This window comes from Physeter macrocephalus, chromosome 5 (genome assembly GCF_002837175.3).
Source record: "Physeter macrocephalus isolate SW-GA chromosome 5, ASM283717v5, whole genome shotgun sequence".
In the NCBI taxonomy this organism is placed as follows: domain Eukaryota; kingdom Metazoa; phylum Chordata; class Mammalia; order Artiodactyla; family Physeteridae; genus Physeter; species Physeter macrocephalus.
The window spans coordinates 89,530,908-89,552,093 of record NC_041218.1 but is presented as its reverse complement, the minus strand read 5'-3'; the positions used below and the strand labels follow the sequence as shown (position 1 = coordinate 89,552,093).

Sequence of the window (21,186 nt, the reverse complement as noted above, 5' to 3'; positions counted from 1 at the left end):
TTTTTTTTTTTCTTAGATTCCATATATATGTGTTAGCATACGGTATTTGTTTTTCTCCTTCTGACTTACTTCACTCTGAACAAATTGGCCAAAATATATTTTGGAGTCACATGATTACTCAAAAGTTTCCTCCAAAATAAGGCATTTGAAAGAGAAACTCTTTTGTCAAAAGAACAGCCTTTGGAGGAGTTAAACACGACCCCATTCTTTTGCTTATTTTAGGTTGCTGTGACCTCATGAGATGCTGGTGACCTCAACCTTTGAAAGAACATAAACAGAAATGCTTTTTAAGAAATGAAGCTTTTCTTTACTTTCAACATGTAATTTGTCTCTTGGACAAATTGAATTGATGATAGGAAGAATTTCTGCTTCAATTTAATATTGAGAAACCATATAATGGTCCATGTTTGTGATATTTTCTAAAAACACCCAAAGATTTAACCTGTTAGAATGCAATTAAGAAAAGGATGGCTGTTAGCTCTAAGATCCAAATGAAATCAATCGCTTCCTGTTGAAGTTTACAGAAATTTTCTGATCTTCCATTGAATTTGAATATCTGCAAAGTTCAGCAAGTGCTCTGTTGCTAGTGTCATAAGGACAAATTATTAATTATAATCTGTGAGATTCTCCAAATAATTGGAGATAATAGAGAAAATATATTTAGTAAATGAAAGGCAGTATTGACGGAGTAACTCTATCTAGTGCCAAACAATAGACATTTAACATTAGTTGTGTTTAAAAGTTTGGAAAGGGATTGATTACTGGTTATTTTCATATTGTAGTGAAGGTCAGATTAATTTACAGTGAGTGGAAAATAATGAGCTTTTAAAAATATATCTCACCCTCCAAAAAAGTAAACATATTCCTTAGAACTTCAACTCTTGCCAACTCTAGAACCAGTAACAGCACGCAGATGTGTTAACATATGTGGGCTGAGTGCTTTTCTTCATTTACTCAGCGAAGTGTCAGTACATGCTTTTTGTACTTGTATTTTAAACAGATAAATAATAGTCTTGTTTAAAGAGACCAGGAAGCATATTTTTCTTTGAAAACTTTGCTACCGAATTTACTTTTTTTCAGGTTAGACCTCCTCAATCTCTATGATGTGAATTGACTGTCTTATTTGTAAGTGGGGTCTCTTTACAGTTGTTTCACATAATAATCATTCACATTCACTATTCCTGGCATAATTATCTTTATCAAATTTGCATTAGTATGAGTTCTTGTATTCATTCAAGTCAATTCCAGTCTTTTTCTTATAACTCATGGAGGTTAATAAACCATTTCAAGAATAGCACAGCTAAGTAAAAGGGAAGATCTCCAAGGAATATATTTTTTCAAAGAAATTTTAAAGTATCTTCCGAAAGTAATGATTCAGGTTTCTTTTATTTTCAACTATATTAGCTTATCAATTAAAAAGATCCATTCTTGTCTTCTTTACATAGCCCATGAAACGTTAGTGAAATTATATACCTAATATTCAGGTCATTTAATAATACCCTAGCATCTAGGAAAGTGTTTGACTAAGCAAAGACCTAGAATATTCAATTGATGTAAACTTTTGTATTCTACCAAAACAAATAACCTGGATAGGTCCTACTACAGAATTTGGAGGACAAATAACTTTTTAAAAATTAATTAATTAATTAATTAATTTAAATTTTTTTTGGCTGTGTTGGGCCTTCATCGCTGTGTGTGGGCTTTCTCTAGTTGCAGCGAGTGGGGGCTACTCTTTGTTGCAGAGCATGGGCTCTAGGCGCACGGGCTTCAATAGTTGCAGCACGTGGGCTCAGTAGTTGTGGCTCACAGGCTCTACGGTGCGCGGGCTTCAGCAGTCGTGGCGCACAGGCTCAGTAGTTGTGGCACATGGGCTTAGTTGCTCCGCGGCATGTGTGATCTTCCCAGACCAGGGATCAAACCCATGTCCCCTGCATTGGCAGGTGGATTCTTAACCACTGCGCCACCAGGGAAGTCCCCAAATAACTTTTAAGTGGCACCATCACAAACACTGAAAGGAATCTGGAAAAATAAATTGTTAGTGCACAGTTATGAATGATTTTGACTCTTAAGAACATTTATTACCTATCTAGTATGAAAGGACTGTATTATGCTTAAAACATTAAAAGTTTCCCCATTTTTTTTCTTGTTTACCTGCTTTCAGGAGATATTTGACTAAAGAAATTACATAGATCCTCATTTTTTAATACTTTCCTGGGAAAGTTGCTACCAATTCGTGTTGATAATTTTAAAGTTTTAAAGGTGCTTGGCTTTTTCAACTTAAACCAAGTCAGAGTATGCCATGCTTTCATTCCTAATGCTTTGCTGGAAACATGCTTTTAAAAAACATGGAGACTTTAGTGAGATTGCCATCATGATTCTTACATTCTGTTGGCTTGCTTTTACTTTATTTTTTAAGCAAAGTGGAATCTTCATTTTAACTTGCCTGTTTAGCATTTCATATTATATCTGTGGTTTTGACCAAGTTGATTCATTTTGATGACATTGGCATACTCCTTAAGTTACCAAGATACAACTTAAGTTCAATTTCCAATTTAGTCCAGTTACTTGAAGTTGTCAAGCTTTACAAAGGACATAGTTTTTACATTTTTGTGGATTTCAATGACATTAACTTTGTGGGTAAAGATTACAAAGATGTGCTAATATTTTGAATGAGATCTAGAGTTCTTTGAAACATGAATCTATTTACTCTTTATGTTATGTCATCTGTTAACATAGATGTTGTCATCTTGCCTAGGATTAGTAAAAATAAATAGATATTCAGAATTATGAGTTGGATTTATTTATCCATTGCCAATACTCATGGAGCTCCTTGGAGTGATCAGTGAAATCCAACTGCAAGATATGGTATCCCACGATCATTGTACTTTAATTCTAAAACACCACTGAAAGTTTCGCCTCTAACCATTGCATCGTTTATGCGAGTTTACAAGTTATTGGTAGAAACTTCATATAAATCTGAATTGCCCGAATATTTATGGGAAGATGAATGATTTCCTAACTAATCAATGGTTTGTGTAAACCAAAATGAAATCCTGGTATTTTTCTCAGAAGTGAATTTTTTCTATAGTGTGGGATGTACAACTAATTGTTTTTGTGAATCTAGAAATATCCAGATTTGTTAACAGCTCTGTGTTAGAATAAAAAGTGAGTACCTCACAGTGTAAAGTTCTGTCCAGCCTTTATATATAGTCTTATGGGTCTCACCAGTGAAGCTAAATCAGGACCATATTATGAAACTTCCCCTCAGTCACCTCTCTGGGTACAGAACCAGTCCAAGCTATCTTCCCCTCTCTCCAGTTCAATCCCCTCTGACAACTACCAGGGCCCTCACTGCCAGTGCATCCTCCCCTGTGTCTATCTGTGGGCATTGTCTGACCTGGTACCTGGTCTTCTTATCACAATGCAGAGACACCTGGAAGAAACCTTTACTTCTGTTAAAGGTGTGTTGTATCCTATTTTCTCCAAAGCCAAAGCCTACGTCTTTAGGAACATTTTTGTTGTCTCTCATTCTTAGAAACAAAGCTTCCCAGTTTAAGCCATTTGGCAACTTTATATGGTAGCTAGTGTCAGTCATGCAATTTCAGATTCAAAGGAACTGTGAAATTGGACCAAAGTGGGTGGTGGGGTGGAGGCAGGCTAGAGTCCTTGGAGAGGCAGAGAGTCAGTAACAGACCAACAAAATGTTGAGATAAAAACATTCAAGCAAACTAGAGAGATGAGTCAGTTCAATGGCAATGGAGCAGGAAAGGTATACTTGGAGATATGCCACTGGGTAAGCACTGGAAAGTTGACAAATTAGGACTGCTCTGACGCATGCATTTTATATTTAATAAAGGAAAGAGTAAAGACCTTTATGCCAACTTCACATAATTCAGGATCTTAGTAATTCATCTATGTCAGTAGTATGAGGCAAAGCAGGTACTATCCAAGTGGGAGTGTCATAAATGACGTTGAGCTATATTATACTTCTTCAGGCTACTTATCTTTCTATGGTACATTTTTCCCAATAAATGTAGAAAAGATAGTGAACTTCCTACAAGCTTAAAAAATTCTCTTATACTGCATAAATCTAGATTGATATAGTTACTTACTGAGAGATGATTAAAATAAACTTCCCAGGCCCATTAGTTTACTAGATTTTGGACCCTACTTACACCATATATGTGTGAATATTTTTCAAGGAAATTTCTACTTTTCATTTCACCAAGTTTAATATGTGCTGTGTACCTGTTTTTGAGGAAATAATGTTTAGTTATCTCAGACAGTGGATATATTTTTTAAAAATACTGAGTCTTACTAACTAGTGATTGAAAACATGATTTAAGTTGAGTTAAACTAAATCCAAGTGGACATTAATTGGGTGTTTAAGCTGCCCAGACTACTTACACTGAAGGATCTTTTGACAACATTGTATTTTGGCATTTTTCAAAGGTTTGGATCTTCAGTTATTTATTTTTCAAAATATCATAAAATACATTACAACTAAGGAGGAAGGTAGCATTCAATTCAATTAAGTATTTATTGAAAATCTATTACCAGCTTAGGCTGGTGTCTTGCGTGGGCATATTTTATGCCTTTGAGGAACTTATTTCTTCTTGGGATAAAAGACATATGCTTAATACACATAACAGCAGTTCTGCATGCTGTAAAAATAAGGGCTGGAATGCGTGATCAAGATAATGGGTTTTTATGTTTTGTTTTTATTTTTCACATCTTTATTGGAGTATAAATGCTTTACAATCTTGTGTTAGTTTCTGCTGTATAACAAAGTGAATCAGCTATATGTATATATATATATTCCCATATTCCCTCCCTCTTCAACCTCCCTCCCACCCTCCCCATCCCACCCCCCTAGGTGGTCATATAACAAAGTGAATCAGCTATATGTATATATATATATTCCCATATTCCCTCCCTCTTGAACCTCCCTCCCACCCTCCCTATCCCACCCCTCTAGGTGGTCACAAAGCACCAAGCTGATGTCCCTGTGCTATGCAGCAACTTCCCACTAGCCATCCATTTTACATTTGGTAGTGTATATACATCAGTGCTATGCTCTCACTTCATCCCAGCTTCCCCTTGCCCATTACCGTGCCCTCAAGTCATTTCTCTATGTCTACGTCTTTTTTCCTGCCCTGCCATTAGGTTCATCCGTACTGCTTTTTAAAATTCCATATATATGTGTTAGCATACGGTATTTGTTCTTCTCTTTCTGACATACTTCACTCTGTATGACAAACTCTAGGTCCATCCACCTCACTACAAATAACTCAATTTCATTCCTTTTCATGGCTGAGTAATATTCCATTATATATATGTGCCACATCTTCTTTATCCAGTCATCTTTTGATGGACATTTAGGTTGCTTCCACATCCTGGCTATTGTAAATAGTGCTGCAATGAACATTGTGGTACATGTGTCTTTTTGAATTATGGTCTTCTCAGGGTATATGCCCAGTAGTGGGATTGCTGGGTCATATGGTAGTTCTATTTTTAATTTTTTAAGGAACTTCCATACTGTTCTCCATAGTGGCTGTATCAATTTACATTCCCACCAACAGTGCAAGAGGGTTCTATTTTCTCCACACCCTCTCTAGCATTCATTGTTGGTAGATTTTTTGATGATGGCCATTCTGACCGGTGTGAAGTGACACCTCATTGTAGTTTTGTTTTGCATTTCTCTAATAATTAGTGATGTGGAGCATCTTTTCATGTGCCTCTTGGCCATCTGTATATCTTCTTTGGTGAAATGTCTATTTAATTCTTCTGCCCGTATTTGAACTGGGTTGTCTGTTGTTGTGATATTGAGCTGCATGTGCTGCTTGTATATTTTGTAGATTAATCCTTTGTCAGTTGCTTCATTTGCAAATATTCTCTCCCATTCTGAGGGTTGTCTTTTCATCTTGTTTATGGTTTCCCTTCCTGTGTAAAACCTTTAAGTTTCATTAGGTCCCATTTGTTTTTGTTTTTATTTCCCTTACTCTAGGAGGTAGGTCAAATCCCTTGTTGTGATTTATGTCAGAGAGTGTTCTGCCTATGTTTTCCTCTAAGAGTTTTATAGTGCCTGGCCTTACATTTAGGTCTTTAATCCATTTTGAGTTTATTTTTGTGTATGGTATTAGGGTATGTTCTAATTTCATTCTTTTACATGTAGCTGTCCATTTTTTCCAACACTGCTTATTGGAGAGGCTGTCTTTTCTCCATTGTATATTCTTGCCTCCTTTATCAAAGATAAGGTGACCATATGTGCATGGGTTTATCTCTGGGCTTTAATTTGTAAAATTTTTTGTTTTAGTTCTGTGAAAAATGCCATTGGTAATTTGATAGGGATTACATTGAACCTGTAGATTGCTTTGGATAGTATACTTATTTTCACAATATTGATTCTTCCAATCCAGGAGCATGGTATCTCTCCATCTGTTTATGTTATCTTTGATTTCTTTCATCAGTGTTATAGTTTTCTGAGTTCAGGTCTTTTGCCTCCTTATGTAGGGTTATTCCTAGGTATTTGATTCTTTTTGTTGTGATGGTAAATGTGATTGTTGCCTTAATTTTTCTTTCTGATCTTTCATTGTAAGACTATAGGAATGCAAGAGATTTCTGTGCATTAATTTTGTATCCTGCAACCCTACCAAATTCATTGATTAGCTCTAGTACTTTCATGGTGGCATCTTTAGGATTTTCTATGTAAAGTATGATGTCATTGGCAAACAGTGAGAGTTTTACTTCTTCTTTTCCAATCTGTATTCCTTTTATTTCTTTTTCTTCTCTGATTGCTGTGGCTAGCACTTGCAATACTATGTTAAATAATAGTGGCGAGAGTGGACATCCCTGTCTTGTTCCTGATCTTAGAGGAAATGCTTTCAGTTTTTCACCATTGAGAATGATGTTTGCCATAGGTTTGTCGTATATGGCTTTTATTATGTTGAGGTAGGTTCCCTCTATGCCCACTTTCTGGAGAGTTTTTATCATAAATGGGTGTTGAACTTTGTTCACAGCTTTTCCTGCATCTATTGAGATGATCATATGGTTTTTATTCTTTAATTTGTTAATATGGTATATCATATTGATTGTTTTGCATATATTGAGGAATCCTTGCATCCCTGGGATAAATCCCACTTGATCATGGTGTATGATCCTTTTAATGTGTTGTTGGATTCTGTTTGCTAGTATTTTGTTGAAGATTTTTGTGTCTATATTCATCAGTGATATTGGTCTATAATTTTCTTTTTTTGTGATATCTTTGTCTGCTTTTGGTATCTGATGGTGGCCTTGTAGAACAAGTTTGGGAGTGTTTCTCCCTCCGCAATATTTTGGAAGAGTTTGAGAAGGATAGGTGTTAACTCTTCTCTAAATGTTTGATAGAATTCGCCTGTGAAGCCATCTGGTCCTGGACTTCTTTTTGTTGGAAGATTTTAAATTATAGTTTCAATTTCATTACCTGTGATTGATCTGTTTATATTTTCTAATTCTTCCTGATTCATTCTTGGAAGGTTGTGCTTTTCCAAGAATTTTTCCATTTCTTTCAGGTTGTCCATTTTACTGGCATATAGTTGCTTGTAGTAGTCTCTTATGATCTTTTTGTATTTCTGCGGTGTCAGTTGTAATCCCTCTGTTTTCATGTCTAATTCTATTGATTTGCATCCTCTCCCTTTTTTTCTTTATGAGTCTGGCTAAAGGTTTATCAAAGAACCAGCTTTTAGTTTTATTGATCTTTGCTATTGTTTTCTTTGTTTCTATTTCATTTATTTCTGCTCTGATCTTTATGATTTCTTCCCTTCTACTAATTTTGGGTTTTCTTTGTTCTTCTTTTTCTAGTTGCTTTAGGTGTAACCTTAGAGTATTTATTTTCTTGTATAGCTATGAACTTCCCTCTTAGAACTGCTTTTGCTGCATCCCATAGGTTTTGGATCGTCATTTTATCATTGTCATTTGTTTCTAGGTGTTTTTTGATTTCCTCTTTGATTTCTTCAGTGATCTCTTGGTTATTTTGCAGCACACTGTTTAGCCTCCATGTATTTGTGTTTTTTACTGTTTTTTCCCTGTAATTGATTTCTAATCTCATTGCATTGTGGTCAGAAAAGATGCTTGATATGATTTCAATTTTCTTAAATTTTCCAAGGTTTGATTTGTGACCCAGAATGTGATCTATTCTGGAGAACGTTCCGTGTGAACTTGAGAAGAAAGTGTATTCTTCGCTTTCAGGTGGAATGGCCTAAAAATATCAATTAAGTCTATCTGGTCTATTGTGTCATTTAAAGCTTGTGTTTCCTTAATTATTTTCTGTCTGGATGATCTGAATATTGGTGTAAGTGGGGTGTTAAAGTCCCCCACTGTTATTGTGTTACTGTCGATTTCTCCTTTTATGGCTGTTAGCATTTGCTTTATGTATTGAGGTGCTTCTATGTTGGGTGCATAAATATTTACAATTGTTATGTTTTCTCTTGGATCAGTCCCTTGATTATTATGTAGTGTCCTTCCTTATCTCTTGTAATAGTCTTTATTTTAAAGTCTGTTTTATCTGATATGAGTATTGCTACTCCAGCTTTCTTGTTATTTCCATTTGCATGGAATATCTTTTTCCATCCCCTCACCTTCAGTCTGTATGTGTCCCTAGGTCTGAAGTGGATCCCTTGTAGACAGCATATATAAGGGTCTTGTTTTTATATCCATTCATCCAGTCCGTGTCTTTTGGTTGGTGCATTTAATCCCTTTGCATTCAAGGTGATTATCAATATGTATGTTCCTATTATCATTTTCTTAATTGATTTGGGTTTGTTTTTGTGGGTCTTTTTCTTCTCTTTTGTTTCCCGCTTAGAGAAGTTCCTTTAGCATTTGTTGTAAAGCCATTTTGGTGGTGCTGAATTCTCATAGTTTTTGCTTGTCTGTATAGCTTTTGATTTCTCCATCGAATCTGAATGAGATCCTTGCTGGGTAGAATAATCTTGGTTGTAGGTTTTTCCCTTTCATCACTTTAAATATGTCTTGCCACTCCCTTCTGGGTTGAAGAGTTTCTGCTGAAAAATCAGCTGTTAACCTTATGGGGATTAAGACAATGATTTTTGAAGCTGACTTTTTATCAGAATCAGCTGAGGAGGTTTTTAAATGTACAAATTCTGAGTTTCCATTCTGAGAGATTCTGATTCAGAGGGTAATTTCTAAATGGCCCCTCCCTGATGATTAGATTGGAGGTGGTTCAGTGAAAGATGCCATGTGCCAGAATTTCAGAAAGGGAGATATCAATTTGGGTAGACTCCTTAGATTAAAGTACACTAAAACATAACATTCTCTTTATTGCATCCAGGCCTTAGTCACCAGAGTCATTTAAAGTCAAGTAGGTAATTTAATTGATGCATCTGCAGACATTTTGTTACTCTTATCTACCCATTGTACTGACTAGAAAATATTTCTGATAATTGCCATAAATTTTATACTTAATTTAACTAACTTATTTCCCAGTTTTTTTCAAGTTACATATTTTACAAATATCAGTATTATTTCCTGCCCATCTTAACAATTTATCCCATGAATACAGAGACCCCCTTTGGTAAGGTAGTTAATCTTGGACGTGGTAAAATACTATGATATCCTAAGAAACACAGGAAACAAAAAAACATCCCTTTGGTCCAAGTCCCTTGTTAGGTGCTACAAAATCTCATTTCTTGTCTTTGCAGTGAACCTTCTTGAAAAAGTAGTTTGTACAGTAGTTGAGAGAGTTGCCACTGAGGCCAAATTCCCTGGGTTCATCTACAGACCCTGCTTAACACTGTGCCTTGGTAACAGGATGTTCTCAGTAGATACCAGCTTTATTAGGATTATTTTGGCCTCTCCTTTAACCCTCTTCTCTCTTAAAACTCTCTCTTTTCCTTATATCCATAATGAAATGTACTCCTTCTTGGTCTCCTTTGCTAGCTCTTGTTCTACCAGTCCCTGAAATGCACATTTACCTCTTCATTTCACTCTTTTTTTTTTTTTCCCCTGTGCTCTCTCTGAGTGACATGCTGGTCTGCTTCCATGACTTCACCACATCCTGCGTGATAATGCTTCCTTAATTGATGAACAGTACAGATCTCCCTCCTAGCTCTTGCTTGGAACTGTCCAATAGAAGTACAGTGTGAGCCACAGGTGTAATTTTAAATATTCTAGAAGCCAAATTTAAAAAACAAAACCAAAAAAAAGGTAAATTTAATAATGCAGTTTAATTCACACAGAATATATAAATACTAAATATTTCAATATAATATAAACAATATAAAATTGAGATATTTTACAGTTTTGTACTAATTATTTGAAATCTGGTCTGTATTTTACACTTAAAGGACATTTTTAAATTGAAGTATAGTTGATTTACAATGTTGTATTAGTTTCTGGTGTACAACAGTGATTCAATTCCATATATATATACACACACACACACATATATATACATACACACTCTTTTTCAGGTTATTTTCCATTATAAGTTATTACAGGATACTGACTATAGTTCTCTGTGCTATACAGTAGGACCTTGTTGTTTATTTTATATATGGTAGTGTTACAGCACATCTTAAGTATTGGAATACTTGGTCTGTATTAATATCTTTTAAATAAATAAATTTATTTATTTATTTATTTATTTATGGTTGTGTTGGGTCTTAATTGCTGCGCGAGGGCTTTCTCTAGTTGCGGCGAGCAGGGGCTACTCTTGGTTGTGGTGTGCGGGCTTCTTATTGTGGTGGCTTCTCTTGTTGCAGAGCACGGCCTCTAAGCATGCGGGCTTCAGTAATTGTGGCAAGTGGGCTCCGTAGTTGTGGCTCACGGGCTCTAGAGCACAGGCTCAGTAGTTGTGGTGTGCGGGCTTAGTTGCTCCACGGCATGTGGGATCTTCCCGGACCAGGGCTCGAACCCACGTTCCCTGCATTGGCAGGCGGATTCTTAACCACTGCGCCACCAGGGGAGCCCTGTATTAAGATTTTGTAAATTTTACCTTTGAAAACTGGATTCACCTATCAAAGTATTCCATACCTACTTAAAGGTCTTTCAATAACTGAGTCGAATATAAAAAATTATTTTCCTTTTATATCCATACCCACCTTGACAAGATTTGTCCATCTTTTTTCAGAAGAGCTGATTTAACTTGGGTACAAAAACATGTCAGTTTGAAAACTATGTCTGTCCAAGTAAATTCATTTACTCTTGTGTCAGCCTAGTATTATTAACATGGGATTCACAGGGATATTACATAAGTTGAAAATTTCCCCTGTGCTCTCTCTGAGTGACATGCTGGTCTGCTTCCATGACTTCACCACATCCTGCGTGATAATGCTTCCTTAATTGATGAACAGTACAGATCTCCCTCCTAGCTCTTGCTTGGAACTGTCCAATAGAAGTACAGTGTGAGCCACAGGTGTAATTTTAAATATTCTAGAAGCCAAATTTAAAAAACAAAACCAAAAAAAAGGTAAATTTAATAATGCAGTTTAATTCACACAGAATATATAAATACTAAATATTTCAATATAATATAAACAATATAAAATTGAGATATTTTACAGTTTTGTACTAATTATTTGAAATCTGGTCTGTATTTTACACTTAAAGGACATTTTTAAATTGAAGTATAGTTGATTTACAATGTTGTATTAGTTTCTGGTGTACAACAGTGATTCAATTCCATATATATATACACACACACACACATATATATACATACACACTCTTTTTCAGGTTATTTTCCATTATAAGTTATTACAGGATACTGACTATAGTTCTCTGTGCTATACAGTAGGACCTTGTTGTTTATTTTATATATGGTAGTGTTACAGCACATCTTAAGTATTGGAATACTTGGTCTGTATTAATATCTTTTAAATAAATAAATTTATTTATTTATTTATTTATTTATGGTTGTGTTGGGTCTTAATTGCTGCGCGAGGGCTTTCTCTAGTTGCGGCGAGCAGGGGCTACTCTTGGTTGTGGTGTGCGGGCTTCTTATTGTGGTGGCTTCTCTTGTTGCAGAGCACGGCCTCTAAGCATGCGGGCTTCAGTAATTGTGGCAAGTGGGCTCCGTAGTTGTGGCTCACGGGCTCTAGAGCACAGGCTCAGTAGTTGTGGTGTGCGGGCTTAGTTGCTCCACGGCATGTGGGATCTTCCCGGACCAGGGCTCGAACCCACGTTCCCTGCATTGGCAGGCGGATTCTTAACCACTGCGCCACCAGGGGAGCCCTGTATTAAGATTTTGTAAATTTTACCTTTGAAAACTGGATTCACCTATCAAAGTATTCCATACCTACTTAAAGGTCTTTCAATAACTGAGTCGAATATAAAAAATTATTTTCCTTTTATATCCATACCCACCTTGACAAGATTTGTCCATCTTTTTTCAGAAGAGCTGATTTAACTTGGGTACAAAAACATGTCAGTTTGAAAACTATGTCTGTCCAAGTAAATTCATTTACTCTTGTGTCAGCCTAGTATTATTAACATGGGATTCACAGGGATATTACATAAGTTGAAAAGCAACTCCAAAATTATCAATATCAATAAGAAATTCTTCAAATATTTTTGGAGTTTTTTGCAGACAATTTAGAAAATTGTCAATTGCAATTAAAATCTGCATACTGATCATATTAGGAAAATATGTAAAATCATTATTTATTTGTGTGTTGGAGGTTTCAGTTTCAACATGAATTCTCTTAAGTTTTCCAACTACCTTGCAAGTAAACTCTTGCTTTCCTTGAGGCTTCAAGTTCAGTTCACTCATGTGTAGTGTGATATTAGTGAGGGAACGTGCATCTGTGTGCCTTGTTTTTGTCATTGGTTATTGGATAATTGGCAATTATTCCTTTTGTTTCAAAAAAATCTTAGAGTTAACAGTTCAGTGAATTCTTATAAAACTCCTCATAACCAATAACCTTTGGCGTAAGACACAAAATCATTAAATTTTTCTTCTGGGTTTTTTTTTCTTTTTTCTTGATTTCTGTAAACTAGTGATGATTCAGAGCATTTGCATGTGTATTCTAACAACTGTATCTATGACACTTTCCACAGAATCTACTTCATAAAACTGAGCACAAGTATTTTCAATATATATAATATGTTGGTATGCAGCAGTAAGACAAACATCAGTCTCTAGTTTTAAAATGCTCTTAAGTCTGGATTTTTCATCTAACATAACTGAAGCACTGACTATCGTGATAGAAACTAATTTTTTTAATATCCAGCTGAAGTTCTTTTTTAATGAATGTAAAAGATTTTAAAATATCTGTAATGAGTTCTAATTTTTAGATAGTGAATTGGCAATATTTCTTCATAGATTTGTAAGTCCTTTGAGAAGAAAACATAACCAAAGTATTAATTGGCCAGTGTCCCTTATTACCTAACTCTTATCAGAGTGCCCTTTTGTAAAATGCATATTTGAACTTGCACTCCTTTGCTGATAAATGTTCAGGAGATCATCATGCTTCCATGGTAAAATCCAAATTCCTTAACATTCAATTCCATGATCTTGGCCTCCCAATCTTACCAACTTCACTTTTCCACCCCCTCCTCTTTTTTTTTTTTTTTTGTGGTACGCGGGCCTCTCACTGTTGTGGCCTCTCCCGTTGCGGAGCACAGGCTCCGGATGCGCAGGCTCAGCGGCCATGGCTCACGGGCCCAGCCGCTCCGCGGCACGTGGGATCTTCCCGGACCGGGGCACGAACCCGTGTCCCTTGCATCAGCAGGCGGATTTTCAACCACTGCGCTACCAGGGAAGCCCCACCCCCTCCTCTTATACTTCCTTCTAGTCATGCTGAAATTGTGGTTCTTGTGAAAGGCCATTCTCTTTTACCTCTCAATGCCATATCACTTTCACTCCAGAAAGAAGCACATCTCCCCTCCCTTACCCCCACCTATCTTCCTCCTGCTAGTCTTTCAAAACTCAGCAGCCTCTCCTGACAACCCTCTTCTCCTGGGTAGCCTGGAATTAGTATCCCTCCCTTGTCCCCCTTTTCACCCCAGGACCTCTGAACACTCTCCCATAGCACTTATTACACTATTTTGTATTTGTCTCCATCAGATGGTAAGCTCTTTGAGGGCAAGGATGGTGCTTTTTGTCTCTACACCTCACACCCACAACAGCCCATGTCATGTAATGGGTGCCCACATCACATTTATATTGTGTGTTTCAAGGGATACCTGACTACACTTGCATAATAAATAACTGCCCTGTATGTAAGGGGTTCTGCTTTTCACTTTGACTTTTAACTATAATGAATAGTGAGTTGGCCGTCTTATTTTAGGATGTTAATTGGCATTTTCTTCTTACTCTTCTGAAAAGGTTCTATCTAGCCATTTAATTTGTTTAGTATGACTAAGTTTTGTAACTGTGTTTGTGATTATTTATTAATGGATTTTGCTCTTGTTGCTAATCAATCATTCTTTCCCTTTTTCTCTCTCGGTCCAGCTCCAACAGAGGCCACTATGCACCCGCATCTAGGTAAGTGTTTGAGACCCCGATGTCACTGACCTTTAGTACTAGATCTACTTGTTTCACTCCTCTGCCATGTGAGCAGGTGATACAGAGGTGAGGAAACTCTCTGCCCTCTCTGATTCGCTGATCATTCACTGAAATCAGACTCAGGTCCAGATTATGCTTGAACCCGGGACCTCACCTTATGAGGTGGTCCAGCTGCCCAGCTGGGGCTAATGGAGGGAATTTTGAACCTGTTAGTACATTTATCCTTGGGATCCTGTTGAGTGTGATCTTTTGACACAGTGTTCTAATGCTGAAACTTCCCCAGAGCCCCTACCCATCATAAATAGTAGAGCATGGAGGCAATGGGCAAGGAGCTATGAGTATGGAGGAGTTGAGATCATTTCAGGTCTGAGATATCTGCTCAAAGTAGTATTGGGTTGTAAAAAGAGAAATAATTTGGCCATTTCTTCAAAAATTAAAATGAGGTTGTTTAAATAACTAAAGGCTTTTTTTAATGGCACCATGTAAAGTTGCCACCTCTCATTTTACTCATGACCTTTTCATTCTGCCATGTACTTAGTGGGCCACAGTTCCTGAGGCAGGGTTGTATAGTGGTTAATAGCACAGATTTGAAGCCAAACCAACTGGATTTATCTCACTTTCACTACTTGCTAGCAACATGATATTGGGCAGGTTATTTAACCTCTCTGTGCCTCAGTTTCCTCATCTATAAAATGAAAGTCCTAATAGTACCTACCTCCTATGGTTGTTATGAGGATTAAATGAATTCATATTTGTAAAGTATATAGTCAATCATATAATAATGTTTGTAAAGAAATAAATACATGAACAAATAACCATAGAGGCTTACCCATGCCTTTGTAAAAAAAATCTCTAGAAAACAAATAATCTTTAAGAGTTAAATTTGTCATAGGTGACAGTGAAGACTTATTTTAAAAGCAGTTTCCTACACACACTATTTAATAAAAATGAAAAGAAGTCATCCTAGCTGGCTCCAGCTTTTTCAGATGTCTCTCACTGTGGGACTTGCAGATGGGTCAGTGTTTGTCTCTTGGGCTTTCTCTTTCAACCTATAAACCCAATTAATTTATTTTTCTCTTTGGAAAATCTGCCTTGAGAAGCTCTACTTTTATGTAATGCTACAGCTTGGGGCTCCTCTTCTTTGGCAGATGAACGCAAGCACTTAGAAGCATGCCTTCTAGCAGCCAAGGCAGGCTGGTGACCCGCAGTGGCCCAGCTGAGCCTCGACCAGGTTGGGTATTTGAGAGAGCAGTACCCTGTAGGCATTTCAGGCACTGCATCTAATTGCTCAGAGGAGTCATTAAATCACTCCCACACACAGGAGACATCACAGTGTTCGCTCCAGTGTAAATCCATATTCTCCCTGTTGTCAGGCCTAAGGCTTCAAGTCTGAACAGCCATTTCTCTCAATACATGCTGATTCACTGGTTTCCTGGACTTCGTTATGTGCTTACCTGCTGGCATACCCGGTATAAAGAGGGCGAGGATGGCTGCAGGTGGCAAAGAGAATTTGGAAGTGTGCTTCCTGATATTTGGAGGTGATTTTAATTACCCAGTGATTTCAGTGAATTATATTCAAGTGAGCCCCAAAAAAGGGTAAAATGTCACTTTTGAAAAAAATAAAAAATTTTGGTTATGTTTTATTAATCAGATCATATGATTTTAATTTTCCCGAAAAGCATGTGTAAACTAGTCCAAACAAATTTATACAGACCCATAGAATTTATATTAGCTGAAACAAATTTCCCAAGCAAACCATGGGAATCAGATGAGGAGGTTTTTGAGCACTAAATTCATTTTTTACAACTTGAGTAGAAATAATTATCATTCCTCATACAACCTTAAAAATGAGCCTGCTTACATTGTAGTTGGTCATGAAATTGTTTTTACTTGTCCACTCTCTGTTCAGTAGAAATATCACATACTCTACAGTTTATGAGAACATTCTTTGCTTTTGGCATGACCCGAGTTCTTCTGTAGCTTAAAAATAAGTATTTAATACAATCTCAAGTGTAATGATAATATATTTAAGACTATGGATGGTTCCCTGGCATTCTTCCTGACTTCTAGCATGACTTTATTTGGGAGTTTTACTTATTCATGTAGATAATTTCTCCTGTGCAGCTCTAAGGGGGGAAAATGTTAACAATTTGAAACACATTAAATAAAAAATGAGTGAATATATGGAATGAGAGAAAGCAAGCCAGGGCAAGAGGGATAGTAGGAAAGAGAAGAGGAAATGGGTTAGTAAATACCAGCAATGTTAGCTGACAATAAATAGTCACAGTGTTCTGTTCCCTTCAATGCTCTAAAATGAGTTAGACACTGAACTTGTTCTGAGTGTGTCGAGCTATGAGGGGCAAGTCTTGGGTGACATCTCCTTGTAGGTTAGTGCTGACCTTGGTTTTCCCACCTCTGCAGCCTGGTGACACCTTGGTAGTGTTCTCTTTGGGGGCTCTGGTTTCCAGACTTCTAAACAACAGAGTTACTCTTTCACTTAGTAGTTTAGGGACAAAGCAAATATAATCATCTGCTCATTTAAAATCCAGTTTTAATTTAAAATACTGTTATTCCTCATAAATGCAGCATGTTGACTCTTTTGTGTAGCTAAATCTATTGTTTAGTATAATCCTTTTCTAAATTTTTGTTCTTCTTTTAGCTGAAATTCATAGCGACAGTATTATCCTACGAGATGACTTTGACTCCTACCACCAAAAGGAATTGAATCCAAACATATGGTAAGTTTGGTCTGTATACATGCCTCACTTCGGTCTGTATAATGCAGAAAAAAATTTAAAAATTTAAAAAATGATTCTGACTGCTCCTTTGGAGTAGTTACATAAAATGAAATTGCTCTTTAGCTCTAAGGTATCAGTGAGAATTGTTCAACTAGGGAACTGGGCTTACTGTCGCCTGCAGAATGTCTATTTCTTTTTTTTTTTTTTTTCCAATTCAGCATGGTGATTTTATTTTATTTCATTTTTTTAACATCTTTATTGGAGTATAATTGCTTTACAATGGTGTGTTAGTTTCTGCTTTATAACAAAGTGTATCAGCTATACATATACATATATCCCCATATCTCCTCCCTCTTGCATCTCCCTCCCACCCTCCCTATCCCACCCCTCTAGGTGGTCACAAAGCACCTAGCTGAAGAATGTCTATTTCTTGACTTCTTTAAGAACTGAATCTAGGTGCCCCTCAAAGCCATGGGTGTGATCAGTTTTTTTTTTTTCAGTTGTACAAGTTTTTTACATAGAAAACATTATGCTTTACTATGTCTAATAATTGCATTTTGCCAAACGAAAGAAGGGAAATGGTTTATCTGAAAATGACAGATGATTCGAGTCATACTTCCAAATAACTTCTATGTTATTGGGTTACCTCATTTATACTCCAGTCTTTCCTTCCAAGACTGTTTAGGGGCAACTCCATGGGATTTTGGAGGGCAAAGAAATAATGAACCAAAATGCATTCATTAGAAACTTGTTGAACACATAAATGGATGCACGAATTTGTTGGCAGTTTGTTGTATTTTTGCTGATTTTGGTGAAATGTGTCTATCCACCCAGACCTATAGTCTGCGTAATTTGAGAGAATAAATGAATGTGGATTTTCTGTGGTGCTAAATGTTTTTGTGTACATGATTAAGAGTTCAAGATAAATTAGAAACTCTAATGTAATCAAGTTGCAACCAAAATCCAAGCAATACTCAAGACTAGAAAGAGAATAAAACCATTTCATCCTCAAATGTCAGAGTATGATATTCATTTGCTTTTCTTTATTTTCATTGTTCAACAAATATCAAGCAGTAATTATTTTATTTATATAGTACATTAAAAAGGGATGCGGTTCCTTCTCTCAAATAGCTTATAGTTCTGTAGAGGAGACACTAAAAACATATTTTTAAAAAGCTTATAATCCAGGATAGAAATCCTTAAGTGTAATAGAGGATTACAAATAGCATACTGCAGTTCTGAGAAAGGAGGGTTGACTCTGGTGAGAGTTTCTTGGAGAAAGTGGTCCTTGACCTGACAGTTGAAGATGACGTACAGATTTAGAGAGTGTTGGTGCTTAAATATAGACAGAGAAACTTTTTATGTCTTTTCTAGAAAGAAATATAGATCTAGAGAATGTAAATACAAAAAAAAATCAGACTAGACAGAGATATAAAGTCTTCAAATTGATATGCCATTTAAAGAAATAATTTATCAACATTTCACTTCCCTCTGAACATATCTAAATATAAATTTCCTAAAATAAATTGAAAATATTTTTTAAGAAAAAGCCAAAAAAAAAAGAACTTTCTAAGCACTAGTTTTACCCAAGAAAAATTCTCTAGTTCTCCTCACATTTGGCTTTTTTATATCCCATTAGTATAAATGTTATCAGATGATTTGTTTCGTTCAAGGCAAGTTCATTTCTGTCAAGCTAATTCATTTTCTTCAGTGAGTTTTCTTGACAAATACAAAATGTGACTTTTATGTGGTCCAAATTCTGCTGTTTTTAAATCAATAAAACATGATTGATTTTGCTTCACCCATTTTCATGACTGGTCTGATAGATGCTTTCTTGACCGAAGTTATGGATTTTATGTCCCTTTTACTTAAGCTATGGTTTTTCCTAATGTTTTTAAAAACCTTTTATTTACTTTAAAAAGCCACATACTTCTGTCTTCTATCAAATGTGCTTCAGAGTAATTTTACTTTATCCCTTATTGCCCACAATCTCCTTCATCTAGCCTCTTTAAGATTAAAAAAACAAAACAAAAAACAAACAAAAACTATGAAGCCCTCATCATTTGAGAGATGGCTTTGTTGAACAAAGGTGGCAGGGGTTTTGAGATCAGGCTGGTCTGGTTTGACACTTGAGCTAACCACTTGCCAGCTGGGTATCTGAGAAAAGCAAAAAGCTTACTTTACCACTCTGAGCTCCGTTTCCTTGTCAGTAAAAGTGAGCCAAATACTGTCTTAACAGCATTGTTTTAAAGTCTGATGAGCCTGAAAAGGTCTGGCACCTCGCCTGGTGTATTGACGCTGCTCAGTACAAATCAGTTCCCTCCCCGCCTCTCTTACTCTCTCTCTCTCTCTCCTTCCCTGCCTTTCTGTCTTCTTCCCTCCCTCCCTCCCTTCTTCCCTTTCTTTCTTCCTCCTGTGGAATATCTGCACATTGGTCTACGTGCCTCCCCTAAGCCCAGATATGACCCCAAATCATTATTATTAAAATACTCTTAAGCCAATTTATGTAAATGAGTCCCCAAGTCTTCCCTCATTGTATTTGGATGAAAAAACAGAGTTCAAATTAAATATATCTGTATTATATAATATATGGAATATAGATTAATGACAATATAGCAGAGTCAGAGAGAAGGGGAAAATGAGGGTATTAGATGCTTAAGCCCCCTTAAAATAGACATAAGCTTCCTAAAGTTAGAAACAAATACAATCAAATATTCCAGTGAAATATTTCCAATAAAGTAACAAAGTCCTATGTTGGTTTGGAATCTTATAGGCAGTTTTCACTCTCCTGACATCTCTGTTCTCTTGGTATACATATTGCATGTCAGTTTTGTCCCTTATGATATTGTCTTTGATTTTTTTACCCCATGGAATTAGAAACCACTGGGCAGCTTTGTGGCAACTGAAAAGGAGAATCCTTGCTGACAACTTATAACTCTTTGCCACTACCACTCACCACCAGATAGAGAGAAGCATGAGGCCTGGTGTGCTGCTTTTGGACAAATTCCCGAGACTCAATAATCACTGAATAATTTGCTACAAGAGAAAAACATGCTTTTATGAGCATATTTCTTCCGTGGAATTTGAAAAGCATCATATGCATTATTTAACTTGTAATTTTTAAGGACAAGCAAAGGGAGAAATTATGAAACTAAAGTCCCGTCTGTGCAATGATGGGGAGAGAGATCAGTTTAAAAGTTAATCACTCACAGCTTATTTGCTTCCATTGACTTCATCTAATGAAATCAACTTTTTCCACTTCATTTCATGTAACTTTTGATATCCAAATTTCTTATCTTCTGTACAAATGACTGTACACAAAAAACAAGGAACATAAAACGATATTACTATTATTATGAATGAACGTTAACAACCAAGTTATTATTCCAAGTGTATGATGGCAGTTGGAATAGAGCCAAGAAGCTTTTTTACACCAACTCAATATTGAATGTACTGTCTCTCTGCTTAGTTTAAATATTAGATTTGATTTAAAAATTAAATGTACTTGGTGAAAAGTTCAATAATATTAAAAAATAATAAAAATAAACCTTCCTACACTAGATCTATATTCCCTCCCTCTAGAGACATCAACTGTTACCAGTTTCTGCCAATCCTTCCAGAAATTGTTTAGGCTTACGGAGGTGTCACAGTTATGAATTCTGTCTACAAACTTGGATATCAGAGAAATAAAACTTTATTATTTTTATAATCCAACTTAATTTCTTTTCACTGTCCCCCTTTTACCAGTGGTGAAAACTTTAATTTCAGTCAACTTTGGCTTGCCCTCTCCCATTTTTCTGGTGTTGTAGCTAAGTTTCAGAGAGCTTATTCGTTCAAAAGCAAGGGGTAGGGTGGGGATGCACCTCTGGTCCCCCAGTCCTCTGTTCCTGCAGGTGCTCACTGAGTCTTCCCTATCTCATCCAGTTTTTGGTGACTGGTCCACAC

At 36.3% G+C, this 21,186-nt stretch overlaps 1 protein-coding gene across 2 annotated transcripts in view; it reads left to right on the top strand.

The window, feature by feature from the left end:
• Window positions 1–21,186, top strand: part of RELN (reelin) — a 538,742-nt gene that overhangs the window by 253,063 nt on the left and 264,493 nt on the right. For both annotated transcript variants that reach the window (XM_024115956.1, XM_024115957.2), the window contains exons 5-6: window positions 14,450–14,482; window positions 17,163–17,241. In XM_024115956.1, the coding sequence (XP_023971724.1) occupies window positions 14,450–14,482; window positions 17,163–17,241 (112 nt within the window). The remainder of the gene's footprint in view (window positions 1–14,449; window positions 14,483–17,162; window positions 17,242–21,186) is intronic.